Consider the following 27,951-nt stretch of genomic DNA (forward strand, 5'->3'; position numbering starts at 1 on the left):
TCCACCTTGAGGGTGGGGGGAGGGTTAATTAGGATTACTAGAAAGTAGGTCTTGTTGCCTCTGGCAAACCTGTATAGGAATCAAACAGAACCACAGGTTGGGGCAAGAGGCTTACCTGAGTAGGAAGTTACTCACTGGCAAATAAACGCCTGTCATAATGGAAGCGGCATCAGCTCCCACCGAGATGAATGGAGCTACTGTGGGCCACTGCAGCAGGTGCAGTGCTGCCTCGTCAGAAACATTGTATCTATTGGTAGTCAGCACAAGGGATGGTAAGAGGACCAAGTGTCTGCTGTCATTAATTTGTGCCTATTTTCTGCTACATCAGTGGCTCATTGGTGGATTCTCATGATACAGTTGACTGGTTGCCAATCAGTCAGTCAGCTGACAGCCTGGATCCACTTCCGTGCTCTTTGCACTTGCCTTGCCCGGATAGTCTCATTTATTCCTACTAGTTCAGTCGTTCACCACAGTTAGTACCTCGATTATAAAATGGACTATTAGTTTAATAACATTTGGGTGCTGGGATGGGAGAAGCTCCCCGTCCCCGCATCACATTATGTGTATACTTATTGAAAGGCCCTCCAGGTACCTCCCATGTTCATGCTTCTGGACTGTCATACTTACTGTACAGTTAAGCTTTGGGGAAACCTGTAAAACCAACTCCAGCACTGACTGCTTCCTGGGTGGGTCACAACTGGACTTTGCACCTGCTGCCACGCCCACTAAAACACCATATAGGCTATAAGCACTCCGGTGGCAGCAACTGACTCATGGCTGCAGTTCCAGGGTCTAGCTCAGAGTCTCTTCTCAGACTGCATGTGGAAGGCTTTCCAAGGTCCAGATTTTGTTTGTTAAACAAAGGGCACAGTACTCCTCTCCAGCGATGCGGGGATGCAAGATGACAATGTGTCAGCCTCTTAGATCCTCGAGTTATTAGGCAGAGGTGGAAGCAGTAGACATAGTGTGCTGAGCTGACTGTGATCAAGTGCCAAAATGTGCAGCCCAGACGTTAAGCATTCTGGGTGGTAAGAAAGCAGAAAGATTGATGAGCTGAAATCTGAGCTTCTGGAAGAGCCAGGCCTTACGTTCTCTGTAGCTCCGGCATATTTCAAAACTTAACATTAGGCTCATATTCAGGCTTGGTTGAATGGAAAGAAACAAAAGAAAATTAAACTTCCTTTATACATTTTGGGAAAAGGAACAACAGGGGCATGGGTGGGGGTCGGGGAAACTCTGGGAAAGGCTTGGTGGCAAGAAGGAAATTATAAGAAAAAAAAATATTGAGGTGAAATGTACTCAACACCAAAACTACCATACCATTTTAACTCTGCTGAACTGTTGCCACTCGGTGACAGGAAGTAGATCTCCAATGCTGAGCCTCCAGGAATGTATTTATTTTGGTCTGTTGAAACAGGGTCTCATACAGCCCAAGCTAGCCTGGAGCCCTGTTTGCAGCCAGGGATGAATGACCTTGAACCTATCCTGTCTCTACGTACAGAGTCCAGCGGGGGCCACCCTGCCTGGTTGGGAATACATTTTTAAGAGTCTCTTTCGGAAGGTTTCACACCTGGCCAGTCAGTCGTCACACGTCAGTTAGCAGAAATGAGAAAGGTTTGTGGAACTCAGAACAAGTTTAATGTTCTGCACCAAAGAGGGTAGTTTCCCAAGGAACATCTGTGATTTGTTTCACATATATTAATGAAAGGCCGGGGCGATGGAGGGGGTAGGGGGCCACTAGATACCAGTGATCCTTTTGAGTGTCTGAATCATCCTTGTAAAGTTTTAAACAAGGAATACTGATTCCTCTCCCCCACCCCCCAGAGCTGTGGAGTCTTTTGTATTCAAATCCAAAAGCACAAAACTCTATTGTGGGAGGAAAAAAGAGTCTTTAATGGAAACCCAGTCGTGTCCACTTAAAGCAATGACTATAGTCTCAGGCGGCAGACATACCATTTGAAGCACTAAGGCTAATAATAGATGGTGTGGGTTTTCTTTTCTTTTTTTATGGGTACCTTCGTTGGAAGTTGTTCTAATTAGTACCATAGGGACCCTGGAGAGGAGGGAGGTGGGCCAGGAGGGAGGCAGGCTCACCCAGCTACAGGGTGGTGGGCTAGAGCCTTGTTGGATCTGATGCTTGGTTGAGTCTCTGGCCAACTCCCCCAAGCCCATCAGGCCTCTGGACCATGAGGGGGTGGGAATTCACTGCCTTTGAAGCTTTTTCAATCCTATCTGTGTAATTATTTTTAGCAAGGGCTAAGCAGGTGGCTGGTGGCATGCTTAGCTGGAGACCAGAGGGTGTACGTGTGGGTTGCTGGCTGCAAGACACTCGTGGGGATTCCACCACGAAAGAATGCCGGGCGTCCCGGGATAGGGCCCAAACGATGAGGTTTCCAGACAAGTCTTCCAGGCCAACTTTTAAAGGTCGGAGGAAAGTTTCTCGAGGGGTGGGGGCCCGACGGGAAGGCTGGGTGGGCTCGGGCGTCTCCTCCCCTTTAAGCGGGTGGCCCCCTGGCGCCTCCTCCGTTACCTGGAGCGGGGAGGGGCTTGGGAAAGTTTGTGTTTGTTGCTGGCAAAGCGCCGGGTGGGAGGCGCGGGCGGGCGGACGCCGCGGCTCTTCCCTTTTGCTTTCGGGAGGCGGTCCGGGTTGCTGCGCCCTGGGATCGGCGAGGCCGGCTCCGGGGCCCGGCGGCTGGCGGAGGGCGGGAGAGGAGGAGGCGGAGGGCCGCGACGAGCCAGGTGCGCACGTCCGCGCCGGCGCTGGGCTCGCTCGGCCAGCGGGGAGAGCGGAGCAGGCGCGCGGCCCGGCGGAGCAGCCGGCTCTGGAGCAGCCGGAGCTGGAGGAGGAGGAGGAGGAGCGGCGGCGGGGAAGGAGGAGGAGGCGGAGAGTCGCTCCCGCCGGCCGAGCATGGGGCGTCCGGCGCCGAGGCCGCTGCTGCTGGCGCTCCTGTCCCTGGGTGAGTGCGCGTGGGGCGCGGCGGGGCGCGGCGGGGCTCTGGGTCCCGGGGGGGCGCGGCTGCCGCTCGGGGCCTGGGGCACTCGAGGTGCCCGGGGCGGCTCCCGGGAGACCGGGATCCCGAGCGCCGGGCCGCCGGTGGAGCGGGGAGCGTTGGGGCCGATCGGAGCCCGGTGCACATCCTCCTGGGCCCGCGCTCCGGGTATCCGGAGCCGCCCGGCCTGACCGAGCCGGGTCCTCACGTGTGCCGGGGGAGTGGCTGGTGGCCGGTTCCCCAACAGCGCTCTCTACCTGTTGGCCACCGGGAGCCGGGCTCACCTTGAACTCCCGGCCCGGAAGGTGCGGGCGGCCCCGGCCCGCGTGCCCGGCTGGGCGGAAATGTGAGCCTTTGCTGTGTCCCGCCATAGCTGAGGCCGATCGGGATCGCTCTTCACTCGCTAGCCCATGCTGAGTTGCTTTTCCAGGAAAGCAAGAGAATCCAACTTCCTTCCACGAAGGTCACTGGGTAGCCCAGCGTTACTGTGACAGTCTTGTATCATCCCTGCTATCTAGCCAAATATGCCTCAGTGTTGCCTTCCAGTGTTTCCTGAAACTGGCTAGGTTCGGATTTATACACAAAGACCCGAGAGAGCCCAGCTTTTCCAACTTTTCTACCTGTTACTTCCCTCGTTACTGCCCCTTTCTCTTTTACCCTCTGGAAACCCTTGGTGCCTCTCAGTGGTTTGGCCCAGTATCCCCTCACCCACCCAAGGAATCTTTCCTGGGCTTCCCCCCCTCTCCATTTTCCATTCACTCCTTACACAGACACCATCTTTACGTAGATACACAGGGTGATCTTAACCAGCCACTTGATGTATTTATTTAGTGCCTGCCGTGGTTCAGGAAGGCAGATCCCCAAGTGTGGTTATATGTGAGGATCTCTGTAACCGATGTCATCTAGGACAAGCAGAATTCCAGACCCAGTCTTGACTTCCCTTCCAAGCCCCTGCAGAAGATATATCTCAAGCCTTCTCAGAGCACGTGGTGTGTGTTGTCTATCCCAGGCAGGCCTCAGCTGCACAGAGGCTGAATTACTGCACTTCTGATGGTGTGAGGGTCCCAGTGGAGACCACCCTCTACCGCTCCCCTTCTGCTGGCATTAGGACTTTCCTGTCCCAGCCCCCATGAGTCCTGGCTGCTTGCAAACGAGCCTTTCTGGCAGCTGCTGTGATACTTCACCTCTGAGGGCTTTTCTGGAAATGACTCCCTTCAGGGACTCACCTAGACACAATTCCCCAGCCACAGCCCACGTGCAGAAAACATCCAGTGGTCCTCTCTGGTTTCTGATCTTAGCCCCGTTAAACTTCCCCTGCCTGGCACCTGTCCTTGTAAGTTGTGCATCTGTTGCACATTGCTGGGGATAGTGTAATTGGCTTATATGTCTGGGTCGAGCAGGGCCCTGGCCTATGGTTGTACAGACTGCCCCAGGTACCACTCCCATCTGCCACTCACTCTGTGGTTTATGTGACTGACTCTCCCTAGAGTGGTCAGTTTGCAGTCTATGTATGGACTAGTTAAGAGGGTAGCGTGAGGTAGAAGTTTAAAAAGAATGCCCTTGAGGGAGGGGCTGGGGGTGTAGCTCTGTTTGTGTATCTTTGCCAGGCTCTGGATTCCATCCCTCATATCAATCCATCAAACAAACAAACAAACCACACCCAGCAGCCCTGGGTCAGGGGAAAGCACAGCTTGGAAAAATCGTGGTGGTATGTATACCCATGCATCCAACCTTGATGGGACTTCAAGACTTTCGGGTGTGACTTCCCAGTGCAGGTTCACCTACCAATTCTCCGAACTACTGAGGTGCCCTCCTGCCCCATCTCTCCCCTCTGTAAGTCCCTTTGCCCCTGAAGCTCACTCTCCTTGAAGCTTTCTCACAAACTCCGCCCCTTGGCACCTCACTAGGTGCAGCTGCAGCCCAACCTCTGAGGCAGCCTCCCAGTGTAGCATCATTTCCCACACACACTGAGTCTGGAAGTGGAGTGCGCTGATAAGCGAGATGGTCTTCCCTCAGGTCTTACTGCCGGAATGGACTTGTGATGACACTGCTGCTGGTACTGCTACTTCTGTGGGCTCCACCTGAACCTCAGCCCTTTGTTTCGTAGTTTTCCCCAAGCCCAAGTTCAACCTGTGACGATCCTTCTGAGTGAGCCCCACACCCCACTCACCCACACTGTGTTTGCCCTGTTGTAGCCAAGGCTTTGGAGGCGTCCCACGGAGACAACTTGTTACCCCTCACTTGACTGGTTTCCTCCAGCACTCTTCTAAGGTCGCCACTTTTCCAGCGGATGATTTCGGGGCTCCCACCTGTGTGCACTGAGCTCTTGTGATTTTTCTCTCAGGAGATGCCTCTTGTGTATGTAAGATGTCTCCTCTTTCTGCTTTGGAGATTTCATTCCCAGCAAAGTTGCTGCTCTTCCGGGAATCTGTTGAGCCTTCTAGCCCTCCTGCCCCCTCTCTTCCCTATTTAAGTCCCTTTGCCCCTGAAGCCCTCTTCCTGTTAAAACTTTCTCCCTAAGCCCACCAACCAGTGGCCAGTCCCACCCAGCAAATGACCAAGGTATAGCACTGCACTGAGTGCTTGACTGGGCTGTGTAGACAGTGGTCAAAACAGTGCAAGCTCTAACCCCAGCCCAGCACTGGGGAGAAGCGGGAAGGAAGGGGTTCATTTTGATTTGGGGGTTGGAGTTGCTTTTGCCGAAGAGGTGACATTTGAGCTTAGGTTTGAGAATAATTAGAATTTTGGAAGAAAGGATAGAAGAGTGTCCTGGGCGCTCTGGGGAAAAAGCATAAAGTGTGGGTGAGTGAAGTGCATCGCTCCTTCAGAAATGGCACCCGAGTTGTTCCATGAGATGGGGGGTGGGTGAGGGGGAAGGAGAGAAGGGAGAGGAGGAGGGAAAGATGAGTGTCGAGGTAGGGGGTGTTAGGGGAGTTTTGGAATAGTGTGAGTTGTGAATTGTCGCCTCCTTGGGGGTGGCCAGGAAGCCTTTGTTCCTGTCATGGCTCCTGTTCATGACGTGGAATGTCACTGTCTGTTTCCAAGTCTTACATCCCCACCTGCTTATCCTCCAGAGGCAGAAACCCACTGGTCTTGCTATTCTTTATTCTCCTAATATTAGGCTGTACAACTTACAGGATGTGTGTTTGACTAACTGAACTCATATAGGTGGGTATGTCCTTTTTTTTATTTTATTATTTGTGGGAAGTAAGTGGCCATGAGAGTCATTAATAGAATCTCTACATCTTTTTTTAAAAATGCAAATCTGCTAAGATAGCTTTTAAATGACAAAAGCATCACACCTATATTTTCAAATTCAATTGCTGTAAAAGGGTATTATGCTAATTAGGTAGGCTCTACTGCCTTAATTACACACTCCTCTGGTGCAGTGGTTCAAACAGTAGGATCATTTCCCGCCCCCTCCCCCCCTAACAGTGGAGTGCTTCTGAGGGAGAGTTTGGGTAGGCCCTTGTTTCACACAGCCCACTGGTCCCCACGTTGGTGACCCCTCCTCAGGATTTCAGGATCACTTTATCTGTCATCCTTACTTTTCCAGCTCCACAAAGGAGGGAGACAGCTTGGATGTTATAATGGATACTTCACAGGCAAAACTTGGCAGTGACATCATTTCTCTGTGTATTCTGTTGGAGACAATTTAGTTCCATGTCACAATAGCTGCAAGGGAAGCTAGAACACAGCGGAGCCTTGCAGCCACCTGCCTGCTACTGTGGGAAACAGAAGGATGGATTTGGGGTTTGGAGGCACCACACAGTCTCAAGGAGGGTGTATGACACAAGATAAACTTTGTCTTTTTTTTTTTTTTTTTTTTGTGGTACTAAGGAATGAGCCTGAAGCTCGTGCACTCTCCTACTGAGCCTCCTCCTCAGCCTTGTTCTTCTCTGGTGGCTTCTGTAAGGCCTCTCCACACCTGGCAGGCACAGAGCACCAGTTGCTGTCACTTGAGAGTCAGGACCTGTCAATCATTCACATCTTGGGAAAGGCTTAGTTATTTTCTCCTTACAGATGAGGAACTAGGTGCCCAGAATAGTGAAACAACTTGTTCAGTCATAGCAGGACTCCATCCTGTTGGCGCTAAGGATCAGCTGACCATTGTTCACTGTGTCCGTGTGCTGCCCATTGTTTGAGATTTAGATGAAGAAAAGATGATCGTGGTTAGAATACAAAGCTGTAATTAAAACTAGGATCTGGGGTGTGTGGGGCCCAGGTGCAACGCAGAAGGGAGAAATGGTGTCAGCATGCAGCTCTCAGATGTGACAACCTGCAACCTTGCAGGTCCTCACTGCCTGCTCAGAGGAATGGGGCCCGAATGAAGCTTGCTTCTCCACAGGGCACCGCAGAAGGAGGAAGGCTCGCAGGAGAGGCACGCGTGAATCCCTCTAGCTTAAACAGCCTTTGAAGTGCTGTGGTCTTCAGAGATTTCTTGGCACTTATTTCAGTCTTGTTAACAGAATTCCTGTATCTGCCAAGCTGATTAATGCCTGCCCTGGCTATAATTATTCTTATTAGCCTGCTGGATAGGAGCGGTAGTCGTCAGTGATCTTCCTTACAAGGCAGTCGGGCTAGGCGGCTTTTATATGGCTATTTGGTTTTAGTGATGAGCTGCTGAGCTGATTTCTCTCCCTATAGATGAATCTATATGTATGGATTGGCGCCGCGTCTAGCAGTGAAGAAAGTGTGGGCCTGTCTGTCGGAGTGTGTCTGTGTCTCACTTTATCAAATGAAGTTGGTGGAAGCTGTCAGGACCAGTTCATAGCTATTGGGTTTAATTGCATTGGTTTCTTTAAGGCAGGGCTGCTGGACCATTTGACTCTGCTTTGGGAAAATAACTCGAACTGGCAAAAAAAATTCTAAATAATTTATCTTCTGGAAAAGGCGAAATGCTGGAGTTGGCAGAGTTGGTGCTTTCTTTTTCTTTCTTTCTTTCTTTTTGTTTTTTTTTAGACTTTGGGCTACTACCTCTGCCCTCCAACACATGCATGCACGCGCGCGCACACACACACACACACACACACACACACACACACACACACCCCAACCATAGTTTTTGGGAAGGCACAGACTCAGACAAATGCGTCACACCCCGGCAGCGTGATTTCTAGGAGACAAGACAATGGAAGCGTGTGTTTCTGTTCTTTGAATGTTTATTTCGCTCAGTGTTCCCCGAGTGTTTGTGCTGGGTGATGGGGTCTGTGTGGCATGATTCAAGTTTTAAGTATTCCAAGGCTCTACCTGCAGCCTGTCTTACACCTTCGTGAGCAGCTGGAATGTGGAAGCATTGGCATCACTTGGAATGCTTCAGGGGACCGGGGGACCGTGCATGGCATGCTGCTCTGTCTTGGGTGTATCTGGCGGAGAACATTAAAGAGCAGAGTTGTGCTCACAGGTTCAAGGTTCATTGCAGAAGGCGTGCTGCCATGGAATCTAAATGACACAGAGGCACTTTGCAGCCGGATAGGTTATTGCTCAGACCTTAAAAGCGGCCATGAGCCAAGAATATGTTGGAAACGGCTCTCCCTTGTTCTTGTATAAAGCTGGAGTAGACCAACACTTTGCAGCCTGTGGGCCAGGGTAAGGAATCCCTGTCGGTTTCATGAGGGTTGCAGATGTATCAGGATTCTGGTGTGTGGGCCCGGGAGCCCACGATCAGAGGCCACCCTAAGCCCTTGAGCCTGAGTGCAGTGATAAAGGCTCGCAGATACCACTGTCACTTAGGGAACCTTGATACTCCTGCCCCTGCCTCAGGGTGCGCGGTTTGAAGATGGAAATGAAGTTGGTTACTGGTGTCTTCCGGTAATCTCAGCTTTAGAGAGGCAGAAGCTGGAAGATTGAGAGTTCTAGGCTACCTCGGCTGTCTAGCCAGACTTTAGGGGGAAAAAAGAAAAGAAAATAAAGGGGGAAGGGAAGGAAGAAGCCAAGCAGTTAGTGGCACACGCACAGTGCGCAGCCCGTTTGTCCATTCAGCAGACCCTGAGCCAGTGTCATTTCCACAGACCAGGCATCTTGAGTGCTGGGGAGTCTGAGGTGAGCGGAGCAGGCAGATTCAGCTCTACTCTACACGGTGGCACAAGGTGTATTAGATGTAGGATTAGGACCTTCACAGAAAGTGGTAGAAAGAGTGGGGTTGGCAGCAGGTCAGAAGGGAAAGTTCTAGAAGTAGTCATCAGAGGGTTGGGAAAAGAGCCAGCAGAGCATCCTATTGGTAACGAAGCAGAGCCGGGTGGCTTGCTAAACAGGGAGTGGGGGCAGGAGGTGCTGCTGCAAACCAGAGGGAGGAGTGTGGGCCGGGCATGGAGGCTCCCGGTGAGCACAGCTCTCACAAGGCTGCCCTCGGGTTTGGGACACTGATGTTTGACTGTGTGGTAAAGGTGGGTGTGAAGACAAGAACTGAGGGGTAATCCGGTAGGGAGGACGTTCTTGACACAAAGGCTGTTGCCGGCCTCCCCAAGGACTGCCAAGTAGAAGACCGCTGTGAGGGTGGGACCTGTTCAGTAGGATCCAGGAGACACCAGCCTGTGCAAGAGCCGCCTGAGGAACAGGCTGGAGAGGGACTGAGCATGACTGGCCCTAGGTGACTCCACAGTACAGGAACAGTGAGGTTGGAGCTCAGGGAGAGTCCCTGGCTTCGCGTGGTCCAAACAAGGATGAGGTACAGGCAGAGCTTAGGAGGCGTGGCGGAGTGTGGAACACAGTCTCTGCAGTCGTCTTAGCCTTTGCAGCTCTACAGGGTCCCCATAGTTCCCAGACACTGCGGGGGGGGGGGGGGGGACGTTTGATGTCTGGATCAGTAGAGCTAACTTGCTCCCAGTTGGCTGTTTTTATGTATTCTAAGTGTATATGCATGTGTGTGTGTCTGTGTGTCTGTGTCTGTGTCTGTGTCTTGCTGACCCAAAAGCCCCAGGGATCCATCTTTACCACCCTGGTTCTGGGGTCACAAATATGCATCACACCTGACTTTTTACACAAGCACTAGGAGTCAAACTTAGGTCTTTTTGGTTACATAGCAAGAACTTAGCTTCCTGAGCCATCTCATTAGTTCCCTTGGGTGATTTTTTGAAAAATTACAAAAAAAAAAAAAAAAAAAGGAAAGGAAAAGTGTTTGTGGTGGTGGACATCCCCTACCCCCCCCCCCCCAAGACTTTGTGCATGGTAGGCAGGAGTTCCACCACTGAGCAACAGGCCAGGCCGTCGCTTGTCTGTTTATAGCACCTAAGGAGGCTTCAGTAATTGGTTACAGACACCCATTACTCGGTTGTTTTAAAAACTGTTTCTATACCTGGTACCCTTCCCATCCCACCCCTACTCCGGGTCGAAAATAACCTCCATGGAGAACAAATACTGGGTTTAGGCCCACCCCCTTTGAAATCTGCCCCCTGTACCGTGGACCTAGATGAGTGTCTTTGTACTTTGAGCCTCACTTTCCATCTCTGGGAAATGGGCAGAGTTCCTCTCTCATAGGGTCGTCATCAGCGTAAGTATTGTCTTTAAAATGCAGACATTCCAGTCAGTGCATGCACATTTCTAGTGTGGCCTGGACCACAGCAGCGCCTGGACTCTCCCGATCAGTCTAGGGTGCTGAATCTGAGTCTGCGCTTCCCAGAAAGCTCGGATGTGCACTAACGAGCGGGTCATTCCAGTCTGCAAGGAGGCTTAGCACATAGACTGTACCGTAGCACGGCTTTCCCAGTGAGTGCTGAGGCAGGGAGCACAGTGGGTTAGTGCTGGGCTTGCTGGATGTGGGAGGCATGAGTTAGCACTGAAGGGCGGGGTAGCGTGGGCAGCCAGTGGAAGCCGCCAGCCTGGTTTTGTGTTTAATCCACCAAATTTGGCATGTAGGAGGAATGACATCATACCTTTCCATGGAATGAGGTTAGAAGGATGGGGGACCAAGGACTCGGAGCCTCGGAGAGCATCACAGGGAAGGGTGGCTAAGGAGGTCAAGTCGGACAGACAGGTGAATGAGACTTCAAGGTTGATGACTCTGCAGAGGGTCCCCAGTCTAGAATCTCTAACAGAGAATCTGTGGGATGAGAGATGGGATAGCTGGTCATCAAATAAGCATCTAACCAGAGCCTTTCTGTTGTTTTGGTCCGTTTGACACTAATACCAGACTACGGTTGCCCTCAGGTGCATAGGCCAGAGCCATGTGACTTCCTAGAAGCCTCAGTCCCTGGTGTAGAAGGGAAATGGTGAAAACTGCTGACTGTGATGCACTGCGGGCCGGGAAGCAACCGCTGTAAGAGTTCTCTAGAAAACCCTTCCCACCTTCTCGGTGGTGGTTAGCTTGTACCAGGCATTCCACTTTCCATGTATTGGCTGGTTGAATAGGCTTTGTAACCACACCAGATTGGTCATGTTCTTATCCCCACCTGTTAGAAGAAGGAACTGAGGCACCGTGAGAGAAATTGCTCATGTCATACTAAGTGACAGAGCTGCAGAATTTCAAACACACCATTCAGATGGATCTCTGCACTTGGGAAGGAGTTGATCCAATCAGCTAGCACGCGCTAGCAATCCTCTCACTGTCTCTTAAGACCAGGGGCTTGGATCCTGGCCTTATTCTGTCTCCTCGCTTGTTTCTTGACCTTGAACAAGTTGCTGAGGAGCTCTTAGCCCCTGTAACAAGGATTAGTTTAGGTGCTTCTCTGAAAGGCTCCCCTTCCATCTCCAGACTTCTTTGAGCGTGCTGACTCCTGCTGTGGACCATATGGACCTCTTGGTTGGCCCTGGCTTTGCTGGCACACTGCCGTCTTCCCTAGCACTGCTGGGGCTGCAGCCCATGCCTTGGTGGGGTTTCTCACTGGCCTGGGGCTGGTCAGTGGTTGGTGCCACCAAGACTGGATATTTATTGTCTGCTCTTCTGTCCATGAATCAGCAACTACTCCTCATCCCGGTGCATTTCCTGTGTTGTGAAGTGGGATCTCTTTCTAGGTTCTTTAGAGTTCTGGTATGATCATCACCAGGCCAACGGACTTCCAAATTGATCTAAGCTAAAAAAAAAAACAAAAGGATAAAATCCATATAGCATTTCAAAGTGGTTGACGCTTAATAGTTAAGCTTATTAACTATTACTTATTATTAACTGTTACTGCCTTCTATTTGTTGTTGGTGGAAGTTTTGATTGAGGAGATATGGTGTTAGCAGGTTGGAACTGTGATTAAGTCTCAACCTTCAGAAATGTAACTTGTATTGCCTTCTACATTTATCCTTCAGGTCTCCTACGGAGCCTGATTGATGGCTCTGCCCTACAGGAGTGTGTTTGCACTTGTACGCGGTCCCAGCTGGTGCCCTCTCTCCGTTTATCTCCCTTTGCCTCTCTCCGTTACTGCTCTCTCCTTCCTTCCTCCCTCCCACCCATGCTGGCTTCAAATACATGGTCTTCCTGCTTCATCCTCCCAAGTCCTAGGATTGCAAGCCTGTGTCACCATGTCCAGTACAGCAAGAAGAGATAACGATATTTAGATGTGTCTAAACATTGACACCGTTCTGGATTTGACATCCTTCCTAAAGAGTTCAAATTCTGACATACCTTCCTCCCACATGACCTAAGTGTGCCCAGGTGTGTCCAGGGGATTTTCTTCCCCCTTGGTCTGAGAGGGGAAATTCGGGATGTTACTGGTTACCATCCCACTGAGGGTTGTGATCTAGAAAGCTTGTGAGATACTGGTAGGAACCCGTGCTTCTGGACCGTGGCTTGAAGGACTGGCTGTTTGCCCAGTCCTCGCCGGATGCTTTGAGGTGCAGCTAAGTTCAGCAGTGTTATCCCACTTGTCTTGTATGCTGGTATTGACTACAAGAGACCCCCTTAGGGGTAAATTCTGTGTGCTAAGTATCTTGCTACTTTGCACTATTCTAGAGCTGATGGGGTGGGCCCTGCTTTCTAAATACATCGTTTCCCTGGATGACCAGGAGCAACATCCGACTTGGTGTTGATCCAGGGTGTTGCCTCAGCTTATATTGCAATGAAGAGTTTCTTTTCTTTTCTTTTCTTTCTTTCTTTCTTTCTTTCTTTCTTTCTTTCTTTCTTTCTTTCTTTCTTTCTTTCTTTTTTTTTTTAAAAAAGCACTTGGCACAGCTATTCGTTTTTCCATTTTCTGAAAGCTGGAACATCCAAATGTTTTTTTATTTATTAGAAGACATTACAGTCTGTCATCCTTGATTGAGAAATCCATACAGTAAATCCAAGTTGAGACGATGATGCCTGACCCAGGGCCGGGTCCATGGCGGGTACTTTGTCATATTAGTCAGTGGGCACAGCCGTGGCTCTGGAAGGACAGATGATTTGTGCCTGACTGCTAGTCTCCTTCGCAATGCAGGCATTCCGATGTTGCCTCAGCAGCACCGGGGAATATTCACCATGTTCCCGACACTGTGAGGCATAACAAAGGAATTAAGAAAGGCAGTCCCAAGAAGACATGGAGCCAGCTGTAACCAACAGAGGGGTGGGTCCTTCATGCTTTTAAGGATCTGAGTGAATGAGTTATTAGGTGGCTATACATATGGGGCTGCCAGAGTTAAAGGGGTCTGTCTGGGACCAGGAGCTGTCGTCATGGGAAATGTTCACAGAGCAGGTGGGCTAGCGAGTGCTGAGGTATTCAGGTAGGAAAATGACTGTGGGAGGAGACATGTCCAGCCTGGCATCCCATTTAGGGATTAGCTGACTTAAGCTGGGAAAGTAAGAGTCAGTCCTCAGAGGCTGTGGGTATTAAATTCTGGGAAGGGGAGTGGGTGGAGAGGAAGACTGTGTTCAAAGTCACCCTGAAAGGTGTTGGCAGCAGTGTCAGCGCCCACAGGGCAGCCCTAGCCACATGCACACACGGCATATGACGCCTTCTGGGACTTCCAGGAAGCAAGGCTGTTAAATGAAGGCGATAAGTCAGGCAATACACCTATTTTTGGTTGTTTCTTACAAGGAAAACTGCTCACCAAACAATTCACTGATGTTCCCCTTAGGTCGTTTAACACAGTGTTTCTTCAAAGGACTATCACCTGGAGAAGAGACACAGCTAAGTTTTAGAGGAAGGATGGGATGTTTGTGGATTTCTGCGGAAACAAGGTTTATATAGTTGTGTAGCTTATTCATTGGAGTACCACTTTAATAACCATTTATTCCTACAAACAGGTTTATCTGAAATATCAGTATGAGTCCCAGAAAGTGCTTGGTACATTGATAATGGGGAAGTTCGAAGAGGGCATCCCTGGAGGGTCGCAGAGACAGGGAGGGTTTTTGTTCGTCTCGGTGTGTAGCAGCATGAGCCTTTGTATGGTTGGATTTACTTATATGCTTAGAAAGCATCTGTGGGATATGTGTACATTACATAGTATTCATGTGGTATACATACGCACATATATACATGCACATACACCACACACATGTACACAAACCACACACACAACACACTTGCACACAGATCACCCATGCACATACACCATACAATGCACACACACATGCACACACCACACAGTGTACACACATACACACATACCACAGACATGCACACACATACACACAGACACACCACACACATGCCTCATACACATGCACACACATACACACACACACCGCACATGCACCACACACATGCACATACAACATACACCCATATACATGCACATACCAAACACATGCACACACCAAACACATGCACACACACCACACACATACGCACACATGCATACACACACAGTGAGAAGAAAGTCTCCATCCTTCCTGTGGAATGTCTCTGTTCTTCTCTTGGCAGCTTGTGTGTAAGACACTCCACTCATAGATTCTCAGTATTGTCCCTTTACAGTCCCCACCCCCTTCCTCCCTTTGTGGGGTTGGTATAGCCTCTCCCATCTTACAACAGAATCTGTTCCCCTCCCCCAGACTCCTCCTAGTGTTCCCAGTGAAGAGAACAGACTCTCTTCACCCCAGCAATTGTTCCTGGTACCTTGTGGCTGGGTTGGTCCCAACCACAGACTGTCTGCTTGTCATCACGGTTGTAGCAGGCAGCCAGCTCTGAGCCGCGTCTCAGGGTCGGACAGCGGAGCTGCTGCCTGAAGCCTGGGCCTCATCTCACTGTCTGCCTCACTTGAGCCATTACTTATTGTCTACCCTGTGCCAGTCATTATTCTAGAACCTGGGGCACATAAGGACATAGACACGGTCCCTTGATTCCATAGCTGACAGGTTTGACATCGATGGGAAGAGAGTTGGCATTGGAGAAATGTCCAGTGATTGTTAAAGACGGAAGGTTTAGAAGAGTTCCAGGAAGTTGGCGAGCATTCTGCTACTTCAGGTAGAGGAGCTTTGGCAGAAAGGCTAAGAGGGCAGATGTGCTTCTTTGCCCATTGTTGTCATTGCCAGGGTCACCCCTGCCTCTGTGTGTCTTTCTAAAGGCTTTAGTGTCATGTCTAAGAGAGAGTCTTTTAGTAATGCTCTGAATTCAGCACCTGGGCACCTGGCTGTTACTACCCCACAGAGGAGTACTGTGACATCTTAGGAGCTGGGACTGAGAATGTGGAGACTGGCGGGGTGTCACTTGGGGTGCTGCTTGCAGCTCCTCTCATTGACTTTGCCAGGTGCCACATGTGCTGCAGACAGGTGCCCTTCACTTTCTGTGAGGAGCTCAGCCAAGACCTTGCTTGAAAATGTCTCAGTGAGGGACTGTTTCTAAAATTAATGAGATTAAGTATCCCTGTTAACCCACCAGGACGAGGAGCCAAAGGCTTATGATGCCTTTGAGATTCCAGGACCTCGTGGAGTGAGAAGTGGCCATGGGTACGACATCATCAAGCTGGGCTGGGGATTTGGTGTGCAGGAAGCCATCTGTCCCTCTAGTCTCACGTCCAGGGAGGGAGCCTGGCTGCCTGGAATGCTCCCGGGTGGGCTGGCCCTCTGCAGGCACCGTGGGACCACTGCCTGGGTGGGCACTGAGGTTTCAGCAGTGTGGACTCATTGGAGCTCCTTAGGCCTGGAATTCAGTAGGTTTTGTCTGGCTGAGAGGGGGGTGGGTTTTCCAAGCAGATGGAAGAATGTGGGCAAAGAAGCGCACTGGTTTATAAGAGCTTGTTGGCTGCTTGTTTGTTTTCTGGTTTTTTGTTTGTTTGTTTGTTTTCTTGGGACAAGGTCTCCCTATGGAGACCAGGCTGGTCTTGAAAGCACATGGTAAGTCTTAGTCTGGCCTCAAACTTAGGAACCTTTTTTTAATCAACCTCCCAAGTACTGGGATTACAGGTGTGTGCCACCCCACCCTCTCCTGAAAGGTGGCTTTGAATGAATAAAAAAAGCTCGCAGCTGGAGTAAAGGATGACTTGTAAGGGAGGGGGTGTGTTGCAAGCAGAAGAGTCACACATGTTGCCTAACACAAATCGTCAACTCAGTTAAAGCTTAATGTTTGTCTGTTTAAGTAACTTGTTGGCATGGTTCCCACCATCGGACTTAGGTCATTCTATATCAAAAGGTTGGGCATGCCCGATATGTAGAGTCTTTAATGGAAAAGGCTGAGTCTTGGGAAAATGTCATCTGATTAAGAGTCTCTCATGTCATCATAGAGTTGAGCACAATTGTTTTTGTTTGTTTTTCAGGCTGTGGCTTCTCTGAAATGCTTTAGGCCCCTCTCTCTGTTCCTTTAATTACTTGATGCTTTTTCTGTTCATTGGCCAATAGGGGACCTACCAATTCCTATGGCTCTACACACAAGGGGTGTGTGGTAAAGACTTTGTGAATACAAGTCAATTTCATTCCTGTCTTATTAGTGGCCATCTTTTCTTTAAAAGTCATACAAATAAACCCAGAATCTTCCCATCTAATTCCATGCTCGACAAAGGTTCCCACACAGTTCTTACTGAGCCTTACCATGGAAGCTGGCATAGACCCCACTCCCCCCACCTCTGAACCTCAAGAGCAGGCTCTAGGTCTTGCTGGAGGAGGGGCACATTGTCAGAGGAAGAGGAGAGACTGGTTTAAGAAACAGTAATACAGCCGGGCAGTGGTGGCTTCTGAGTTCAAGGCCAGCCTAGTCTACAGAGTGAGTTCCAGGACAGCCTGGGCTATACAGAGAAACCCTGTCTCAAAACAACAACAACAACAACAACAATGAACAAAAAACAAAAACAAAATAAACAAAACAAAGAAAAAAGAAACCGTAATACAAAATCTAACCTAATAGGGAGTCAGGGAGTGTTACCCCAGATTCAGCTCAGACATCCTTCATGCCCATTTGCGAGTTTAAGCCTGATGCTGTCCACTGTTCTCTTTGAATATGTAGCTCAGAGAGGACCAGGTGTTCACACAGAACTTGGCAGGCAGTGCTGGCCAGTTTGTAGGTGGAGAGGATTGAGGATGGCTAAGTAGCCAGGGATGCTAGGCAGTGCCTGAGCCTCCAGCAGCTGTTAATTTTATAGAATGTGCTGAAGTAATCCTTGTGGATAGCTGGTGCCTTGTCTGTGGTCCATGGTCAGAGAGTCATTTTTAAATCATCTTGTGTTTATTGGGTTATTCTGTCTAGTCAACGGTACAGATTGCCTCAAGGTGGTTTTTTTTTTGTTTGTTTGTTTGTTTGTTTTGCATCTCCTTTAAAAAATTATCATTTGGTCATATGAGTTTTTTTTTTTTTTTGAACCTCAGTTTCCTTATTTAACCTTCTCCTGGATGAGTATTGAATCATGTGAGCATAGTTCACAGACTGTAGAGAGCAGTGCTGTAACTGCCCCGTGGTTCTGGTTGGTACTGAGTCAGTCCTTAAGGGCATAGATTCAACACTTAGTTTGCTCTGTTAGGTTAAGTTCCATCAGGGAGGTGGAGCTACTATGAATATTATGGGATAGGAGTTAGGTTTCACACAACTACCAGGAGAGCTGAGGAAGGGAAGTTGAAAGGGAGTCAGTCAGACAGGAGTCAGACAGGACTGATTGGCCGGCCTGTGCCTGGGTTGGTGGGGCAGATGAAGACTGGAGGAACCAGGAACCAAACATTTGGAGTGTCCAGAGACGGTTTGGGGATCTGAAGGATATCTACCTCATTGTTTACTTCTGAGCTGGCATTCAAGTACCCAGTGGTCTTGGGGATGGGGTCATGGAGCCCATAAGGGTAACATCTGGCAAGAGACAGGAGACACAGAGCAAGGACAAGCTGGGCTCAAGGGCACATCTGCTCTGTCTCCCCCGCCTTAAACTTGAGGACCACCAGAGCAGAAGGCCCTCGGCTTCCCTCCTCCCTCCCAAATCCTAACTGTCGTTCTGTCTTGTCCAATGCTAGCCCGGAGTTACGGGGAGAGGATGGTTCTGGAGAATGTAGTTTGTGCTTAGCCAAGTTGACACACTGTAAGCCCCATAGTTTCGTAATATAGCATTAAAGATTTATGGCTTCAGCCTGCCACAGTCTGTCAAAGGCCCCAGAACTGGAAGCACTGTCAGGTTGAGGCCAGTTAGCTAATGGTCCAGTCTGTGTGTTCCTTGTGACCTGAGAGTCTGTCCCTCAGTCCCGGAGGCTCTCCACCTCGGACAGCCTTCTGTACCATCACTGTCTGTGATGCAGGAGGTAATGGTTATCCAAGGCAGTGGAATCATTGGCTGGAAAGAACCTATTAGTTCTCATTCAGGTGGATACAAGCCTCCTTTCTCCTTTGTGACCTAGGGAACATCATCTGAAGGCTAAGGGATCTCTGGATATAAATGGCTACAGACGACTGCAGGCCTGGGAACTCTCAGGAAAATGTTGGGAGAACCAGGTTTCACTCTCTGGACCGACCTCCCTGCTTCATGGCTAGTTACACCATCCCTCCAGCTGCCCAGTGGACATTTCAACCTGTCTGGTTTTCTCTAGAGCAGCTATTCTCAACCTGTGGGTCTCGGACCCTTGGGGAGTTTTGTACCAGATATTTACATTATGATTCAGAACAGTAGCGAAGTTATGGTTATGAAACAACAACAAAATAATCTTATGCTTGGGGGTCACCACAGCGTGAGGAACTGTACTAAAGGGTCACAGCATTAGGAAGGCTGAAGATTACTGCCCTACTGCTTCCTTTGGAAAATGATTTTTACTGGCTGTTAGCTTCCCAAGCCCTTCAGTGCAGCGGCCACCTCTGGCCTTTGACTCTCATCTCCCTTCCCTGTTATTCGGTAGAGGAGAGGACCCTGGGGACTCCACGGGCTGCCACCTCTGCTCTGGGTACACACTCTGCGTGGCGATCTTTGTTGGGGCCACCCGCCTTCTGTGTCTCTGTTCAGCCTCCCCTTTATCTCACTGTTTCTCAGAGATGCATTCCTGCAGAGATGCAGGAATAATGACCCTGCATGAAGCCCCCCCCCACCCCCCCGCCATTCCCCCTACACCCCTCACCCCCATCCCATCCCTCACCCCCCCCCCCCCCCCCCCGCCACCAGGGCCCGTGGAGGGGAGTGAGTGGAGCCTCATAGCACTTGTTAGCACATCCCGTCAGGATGCCTGGCATACCTCCTGTGCCTGTGGCCTCGCATGGTGTTTCTTGTACTGCAGTCATTTATTAAGTTAATAATTCATATTTGGCCAGTATATCTTAATACAATGGTCAGTTTCTTGTCATGAGCAGATGCCCAACAAGAAGCAATTGAAAGAGAGGATGGGATTATTGGGGCTCATGGATTTGGTCTGCATGGTCCTTGATAGGGGTGGCAGGTAGGTCATTCCATGTGGGCAAGAGTGCATCTGAGGTTCTTCACCAGCTCACTTCTTGGTAGAACAGGAAGTAGAGAGCAGACAGGATTGCAGCCAGACTATAAGCTAGGCTCCACCTCTTAAAGATTCCACAGCCATACAAACCCACCATATGGAGACTTAAGTGTTCAGACCCATGAGCCTATTGGAGACATTGTGTTATACAGACATTATATGTTATAATCACAACAGTGAGCTCTTAACTGAACTGCTTTTTAGGGTGTTTTGAGATAGAGTTTCCTCTGTGTAGCACTGGCTATCCTGGAACTCAAGCTATAGACCAGGCTGGTCTTGAACTCAGAGATCTGCCTGCCTCTGCCTTCTGTGTGCTGAGATCAAAGGCGTGTCTAGTAGCTGCCGCTGCCACCACTCGGTGGCACTTAATTGGACTTTATTTTTTTTAAAAAAGCCCATTCTAGTAGAACTATATTTGCTTTGGGATGGCATTTTTGAAGTACTGCCATGTGTGACTTTATTTCACGGTCTCTGTTGGCCGTAACTTGTTTAATGTGTACACACAGCGTTCCCATCACCGAGGGACTGTCTGGGTGATCGCTGGCATGCTCCCCTGATGCCAGGCCGGCTCTCTCAGAGGCCGACTTAGGCAGACAAAGGCTTTTCATTTGTTGAGGCAGGAACTCCGGGAGAGGCATTCACTATACGGTTTGCAAGTTTGTTTCTGTGTGTGGTCGTCTCCAGCTCACATGAGGACAGGGAGGCCCTTCTAGGACTCCACGGGCATCTGGTCTCCTGTACTGGCTGGGCCGTTTCAGTGTCTTTGATAACTGAAGCACCACGAGCTCTTTATTTCAGAGCTCAGCTTTGCCCGTACTGCTGTCATCGGAGCAGCTGATACACATCTTACAAATGGCTCCAATCTGAAAGCCAGATGATAAAAATTTGAGCAATAATAGGACTAGATTGCAAGAATGCTTTGTAGCTAGGCCCCACTCTGCAGGTCTTGATTTAGAATAATGTTGATGATAACCTGAGAAATGAAATTATTTCCCGTGGCTATCAGGGGGAGGTGGAAACGGATCAATAAATAAAGTTTGGTCTTTATTGTCTCATTTCTCTTAATGATTGCAACGGTTGCCTGTAGAACTTACTGCCGACTACATTGCATGTGAAGTCGTTTACCTTGAAAGCCTCGCCTGGCGTTTCCTGCCTCTCCACCTACTTCAGATACAGGGATCCTGAAGGCATCTAATAACTTTGTGTATTCTAGAGGGAGGGAGGAGATGGTAATCTGGGAGTCAGCTCTCCGTTGTTAACCATCTGCTGATCACATTACCTTCCGTGTGTGTGTGTGTGTGTGTGTGTGTGTGTGTGTGTGTGTGTGTGTTAGAGTTGTCATCATGTTCAGATTTTTTTGTATTGATGTGTTATGTGTATGCACCCGTTTATGTGGGTGCCCTGGAGTCCAGAAGAAAGAGTCAGATGCCCTGGGGCTAGAGTTACACGTGTTTGTGAGCTTCCCACTATGAGTATTAGGAACCAAACTCCAGTCCTGAAAGACCAGGAGGTAGCCAATGAGCCGAGTCTCTGGCCCCCCTGGAATTATTTTAATAAGCCTCTTCTACCATCTCTCACCTGTCTACTTCTTAGAACTCTTATTTCTTCATGACTCGTTTTTCTATTACTCTCTTGACTACTTTCTTCATATTGCCATTGGGGAATATGAAATATTTCAGAAGAAATTTCCAGCTGTTTTTGCCTCCTCTCAGAGCAGACAGAATCCACAGAGACGGAGCCAGTCTAGCTTGGGGTTACATGATAGCTCAGTGCATGAGCCACCAGGCTGGGGACTCAGTCTTTCACTTAAGCTGGCCCCACCCTCTTCAGGCCATCTATCGGGCTTCTTCCTAATTTGTGGTCGGCTAGGAGTACCTACCTGCTGGTGTGTTTGCTGGACGGGAAGTCCTCTGAACAGTGCCCAGCCCAGAGCATGGCGGTCAGAGACACACAGTATGCTCTTAATACATCAGACAGGATGTATTACAAACTAAATACCTGAGCAATGCTCTGGTGATTTTAGGTGGAAGATATTTTTCTATCTCTTCCCCAATTTGTTATCCTCTCCATCCCCAACTCCTCCCGCTTTTTTTTTTTTTTTGGTTGTTGTAATTTGAGATAGACTCTCATGTAGACTAGGCTGGCTTCTAATCTTCCTGCCTTCACCTCTCAAGTGCTGATTTCAGATGTGCACCACCACCCCAGGCTCAGCCTTTCATCTCTGTGGTTACCCTGGAGATTAAGACACATATCATTACACGTTTAACCAGTAACTGTTTCAGCCAAATTTGCTTTTAGCTGAATTAATAGAGAAGAGTTGAAATTTGCCTAAGTTTTAAATTTTGCTTGAATTTTTGTAAACTATTTAATTAAATGTACCCTTTATTTAATTATTTAAGTTTAATTAAAATTGCTAAAAACAGCAAGCCCTGTCCATTGTTGACTTCTCAATGCCTACTACTGAGTTTTACAAAAGTATTGCATTTTCATTTTTTTTTTGCATGGTGTATGCGCAGGAGCACACAGAGTCAGAGGGCATCTTACAGAAGTCAGTTCTGCCTGACTCAGGCCAGTAGGTCAGTGGCACCTGTCTCCACCCACTGAGTCCACTCTGCCAGCAACTCATGTGTCCACTATGAATATAGAATGCATATATTATGTATATAGGTCCATTGAACCCAAAAGATGTCACTGATATTATCTGGTCAGTTTCAGCAGTGCCACCCACAGAGTCATTTCTGTCTATCTTTTTGCCTGCTTGTGTTTTCATAGTTTCAAGATGAACCAGCTCTCACTGTCAGAAGAACTCCACTTAGTGTTTCTTCTTGATGCCAATTAATTATCCTTTCCTTGTGGTGAATTGGTTGAAAGCATATTTATTTTGCTTTCCACTTAAAAATACCCCATCCCCCTTCCCTAGGTTGGCAGTTACTTTTTGAAAAATCACTTTAAGGCCGCCATTCTGTGGTTTTACGAGCATCGTTCCTGTTGAATGTCAGTTATAGGCTCTGCTATGCTCAGGTCTCTGCCTCTCAGCAATTTTACTGCGCTGCACTCTCGCATTTATCCTGGTTGTGATATATAATGTAGCTTGTTTTTGCAACATAGTATCGTTCAGTTTAAGAAAAATCTCAGCCATTATCTCCTCAAGAATTTAGTTTCTCACACCTTCTGGGACACAATCACACACATTTGTAACCTTTTTATTGTGCTCGTCATATTTCTCCTCCTCCTTTGTATGTTTTTATCCACTTATACTTGGAGTCAAGTAGATTCCTTATACTGGATGCTTTTATGTTACAGTTAATCTGCTAACACAACCACTTAGTGAATTCTTAATATTAATTATTGTATTTTTTATTTCTAGACTTTAAATTTCCATTTTAATAGATTCCAGTTTAGTAGGTAAAAATCCTGTGTGCTAGTTCTTTAATAGATCATGGTTGTTTTAATATCCATATCAGGGAACATCAATATCTCCATCCCTTTGGTGGTCTCTGGTGTGTGTTTTCTCCCTTTTAATTTAGTGATTTGGTTCTGTCATCTAATTTTTTTAACTTTTGTTTATTATTATATTCATTTATGCATATGTATGATCGTGTGTATGCACATGTATGTACAAGTGCCCTCTGAGGCCAGAAGAAGGTGTAAGATCCCCCAGAGCTGGAGTCACACACAGGTGATTATGAGCTTCCCAGAGTGGATGCTGGGAACTGAACGCCTTCACAACATTAGTCCACTCTCTTGACCACTGAGCTCTCTCTTCCCAGTTTGTTGTCTTAATTTAATCTTTGTGGTAGTAGGGATTAATCCAGGGGCCTTGGACTTACCAGGCATGTGATCATCCATGGAGCAGTCTCTCTGGCCCTGGCTCCTCTAGTGTTGTGATTGTGATTGTGTAACTTGAACGTGGAGATGCTGTTCTCTCCCTGGAGGGCATCATCTTCTCACCAAGAAGACAGGCTTTTGTCCTGGTGCACCTGAGGATCAGAAACTTCTCCCTCTGCAGTGAGCACCTCGGATGCGCAGTCCTGCTGGCTCTGGTTCCATTTCCAGCTTTGCTTTTGATCCAGGAGCATGGCCCTTCCAGGCTTACAGCTAAAGGTCAAAAGATTCACAGGCCTTGCTGTGTGGATTCAGAATTCCAGTTTTGGTGTCCTCCTCCTGTGAGGATGTTTTAAAAATGCTAATGCACTTGTCAAGCAATTTGTTGTTTGAAGCAGGGTCTTACTCTATTGCCCAGGCTGACCTGGAATTCACAATGCTGGCCTCAAACTCTCTGGGATCCTCCTACTTCAGCCTCCTTAGTGCTGGGATTACACGCGTGGTTTAACCCATTAGTTTTTCTTTTGTACTTAACATCCCAGCAATTTGCCCTGCCCTCAGATAATGTCTCTTGGGGATATCCATTATGTGGAGAGAAGCCCAGTGTCCTATCTGCCAGGGTCACTTCTCAGCTGGTCTCCCTACCCCCCACCCCCAAGTTGATTTTCCGCTCTTCAGATTAGCCCTCATTGTGTTCCTGAACTTGAGAGTTATTTTTTGGCCCTGTGCGGTGTTCAAAGCTCTGTGTTTGGGTGTGCATTTTGTGACCTAAACCACTTGAGAACTGGCAGATTTCTCAAGAGCAGAGACATGCAGCATCACTGGGTTCACTGTGATTCCTCCCTCAAGGAGGCATTGATCTAGGCTGTTTTAACCTGACCACTGTGCTGCTTCTCAAAGGTAGCTGTCTGATCCACACCAGCTTATTATACAAGAAACAGTCCCCTACAAGGGGAAATCTGAGTTACCCACTTTTTAGACCTATGCCTAATTTCCCCCACCCCCCAATATTCAATCAAACTTACAATGAAGTACGCATACAAGTACAAAGAGAACTTTAAGATAAAAGGCTAAGCTCCCAAGGTAGCATGGAAAGTGAAAAAGGAAAGAGATAATTATTTGCAATTTATGCAACGTGATTTTCATGGTTGGATGCCATTATTTAACCAGAACTGATGCTCCTTTAAGCCAGAATACAAAAAGAAATATGAATTTTATATTTCGGGAGGTGGGGAGGACTTACAGGTTGAAATAATGACAGATGAAGTTAGCTGCAGTTGCATTAAATATTTTTCCCTTGTAAACTTAAGAAGAAAAATGAGCAACTGTTTACTGCTCTAATTGGGGACCTGGTAGAATGGATCCTCTAAATGAGACGGACTAAAGTCTCATGCAATAGCTAACTTTATTTAGAGCATTGGACATTTTATACTCTGAGGATTAAGAAGAATCACACGAGTAAAATGTACAATTACCATACTAGTACAGGCTGCACGTGGCAAATGCATGTTTCATGTAGAGGCATCTGATCAACAGCAGCAAGCAATAACAAGTAATCTGAAGGAAGCCCCACTCCTTATGGTACACCGGAGGGAGCACAGAAATGCATTCCAAGAGCAGTTCCATGTTTTGAAGAAACTGAGGTCACAAGACTCTTGTTTTCTTGGAGTGTTCTCACAAGCATTCAGATTTCCCCTCACATGACTCTTGTTCTTGGACTGTGTTCCACCAAGAATCGAAAGTCAGAGGCTGAATGGTTTTGAAGTGTCTCTAAGGGGACCAAAGCTGAGCAGACTGTCACAGCAGGCAAAGGCTCTTAGCAATGGTGGCAGGCGCTAGCTCCGTTGGTGTAGAAGCCCTCTTCATCTCCTCGTATGTGCTCCTTCTTATGTCTTGAAGACTTAAAGTGTTCTGAGGCCCAGAAGGTCAAAGATACCCGTGCAGGTTGTGTTTTCTGGTATAGGATAGTACAGTTGTTCCATGGTGTTGGTCTTTTTTTTTTTTTTATTGTGGTTCTGTTTGTGTAGGTGGTTGTTTTTAAACTAAACGTGTAGTGGCTTTTATCAGGTGGGTTTTTATAATGCAACATGATAATGTCTTCAATAATACTTTGTTTTTTTGAGGCAGGCTTGTCTGTAGTCTGGGCTAACGTGGCCGCGTAGCCGAGGAGGACCTTGCACTTCTCATCCCCCTGCCTCTGGGCTCAGCTTGTGCAGTGCTAGGGAATGAGCCCAGCACTTCCCGCATGTTAAAACAGTGCTCTCCCAACTAACTCCCACTAGTACTTTAAAGTACTAGCAATGGTTTCCAACAGGCCCAGTAACATAAGCACTTACTCCCAGCATTCAAGACATTGAGTTTGAGGTCAGCCTGGACTATACAAAAAAGGAAAAAAAACTTTAAACTAAAGAGATTTCATATAAAGGTTTCTTTTATTGACCCCAGGAAACAAATAAAACCTTCATTTTTTAAAAAGTTGTTATTCAAAAAAAGAAACCAAAACCCACCATTTTATTTATTCCTCCAGTGTGTCCTTCTGCCTGTGTATGGGCATGTGTGCCTCAACATGTGGGTGGAGGTCAGAGGACAACTTGGGGAGTGACTTTCCGCTTCCCACCTTTACATGCCTTTTGGGCTGGCACAGCAAGTGCCCCTTACCCTGTCACCTCACAGCCCCTGAACTGTTCCTTATAAAAGACATTTTTATGCAGAGCTATGGTAACATTGCAGAAACAATTAGGACTCTTAATTTGAAGCACTGGTAGCACTTGGAAACTCAGAGGGAATTTGTCTTCCCCTTTCCCTCAGTCATCAGCTGTTACCAAAGGTTGTGATAAAAATTGGCAAGTGTGGCTCTGCAGATACTCTTCTTGATTTGAGAAGAGCCATATGCTCTCCCTTTTACAAGTTATATTTATTTTTAAGTATCGTTTGCCGCTATTTAACAATATTAAGGGGACTCTGTACTAAATACCAGATTGCTGCTGGCAAGTTGAAATTCTGCTACCAAAATCCTAAATCTCCAATTTGCTCGGGATGAGAGGGCACCCTGGGTTCTTGCATGCAAGACCTTGCCCAGGCTTGTGGGTTTCCAGATCCGAATTCATTCTCCAAGCATCTACTTCCACTGTCATGGCTCCCCAGCGACACTGATGTAGCTTCCTTCCAGGTACTTGCACAGGTTGCAGTAGAATGTGAGGAAGGAGTACCTGAGTGGTCCTGGGGGAAAGAGATGCTTCACTCGGGGGAGATGGTACCGACGCCTCCTCTGAGCAAGAGGATTGATGGGAAGGAATGCTGGCCAGGGAGACACTGAAGCTGAGGCTGTGGGCACCTCAGGGCAGGCTGGCATGCCCAGAGAGGAAGGTAGTTTGTTTGTTTTGTTGAAGTACGAGTGTTAGTGGGGAATGGTGTCAGGGAATGAAGCCAGAGTGGTAGCCATGGGCCAGGTCATGAAGAACCTTGTCTATCTTCCGGTTTGGCAGATACTTATTAGATAGCTTTGTGAATCAGGCCCTGCTGTAGACACATAATGGTTACTGCTCATAAAGGGGTTGAGATAGATCATCATCATCATCATCATCATCTATGAGTGCATATAAGATAACAGTATAATGACCACTGGTAAGAGGAAGTTTTGAGGTCAATAAAAATGGGAGGTACCATTTTAGGGGACCCGGAAAGATTGGTTAAAGAACTAGTAGAGTGAATGACCTCCAGTGTTCAGGCCTGAAATGATATGCAAATGCCCTGAGGTTTGAGCTTGAGAGACAGCTCCGTGGTTAAGTGTTGAACATGTACTGCTCTTGCAAAGTATCTGACAGTGTTCGGGTCTCAGCAACCATGTTAGGTCTCATCCAAGGGCATTTGATGTGTCTGTCCTCCATCGCTACCTGCATTCATGTGCACATGCAGTACATGCACACACACATGTGTACTCACACATACACATGCATAATTTTCAAAAACTTGTTTTAAAAGCCCTAAGGTCAAACAGGCTCTTGCCTGTTTAAGAAAATCTTAAGAGTGAAGTGTGGCTGAGTATCACAGAGGGAGAAGAATAGAATATAGAGTCTAGAAAACTAAGTAAGGATTTGGAGGTGAAGTGGGGAATGACTGGAGAGTTTGGGGCTGAGGGAAGTACAATCTACTGTATGGTTTTGAAAGGTGGCATTGTAGTGGATAGAAAGCCAAGAAACCAGTGAGGGAGTTATTGCGGTAATGGTGGTGAGAAATGAAAGCTTGGACCAGGGTGGCCACTGTGTGGACTTACTGAGAGAAGTGTTTACCATATATGGTAAGCATCCGTTGAAGAATTCTAATGCACAGGACTGGTGAGATGACTCAGTGGTTACAAGCAATGGCTGCTCTCCTGGAGGACCTGGGGTTGATTCCTGGCAACTACATGCCACTTCACAACTA

The 27,951-nt window shown here is 48.1% G+C and overlaps 1 protein-coding gene across 1 annotated transcript in view; it reads left to right on the plus strand.

Moving 5' to 3' along the window:
• The first annotated feature begins 2,496 nt into the window (after positions 1–2,496).
• Ptgfrn (prostaglandin F2 receptor inhibitor) overlaps positions 2,497–27,951 on the plus strand; it is a 69,540-nt gene continuing 44,085 nt past the window's right edge. Inside the window, exon 1 of the mRNA XM_052179634.1 lies at positions 2,497–2,957. Coding sequence (XP_052035594.1) covers positions 2,909–2,957 — 49 coding nt within the window. The 5' untranslated portion in view covers positions 2,497–2,908. The remainder of the gene's footprint in view (positions 2,958–27,951) is intronic.

The sequence above is a fragment of the Apodemus sylvaticus genome, chromosome 4 (assembly GCF_947179515.1).
Source record: "Apodemus sylvaticus chromosome 4, mApoSyl1.1, whole genome shotgun sequence".
NCBI lineage: Eukaryota > Metazoa > Chordata > Mammalia > Rodentia > Muridae > Apodemus > Apodemus sylvaticus.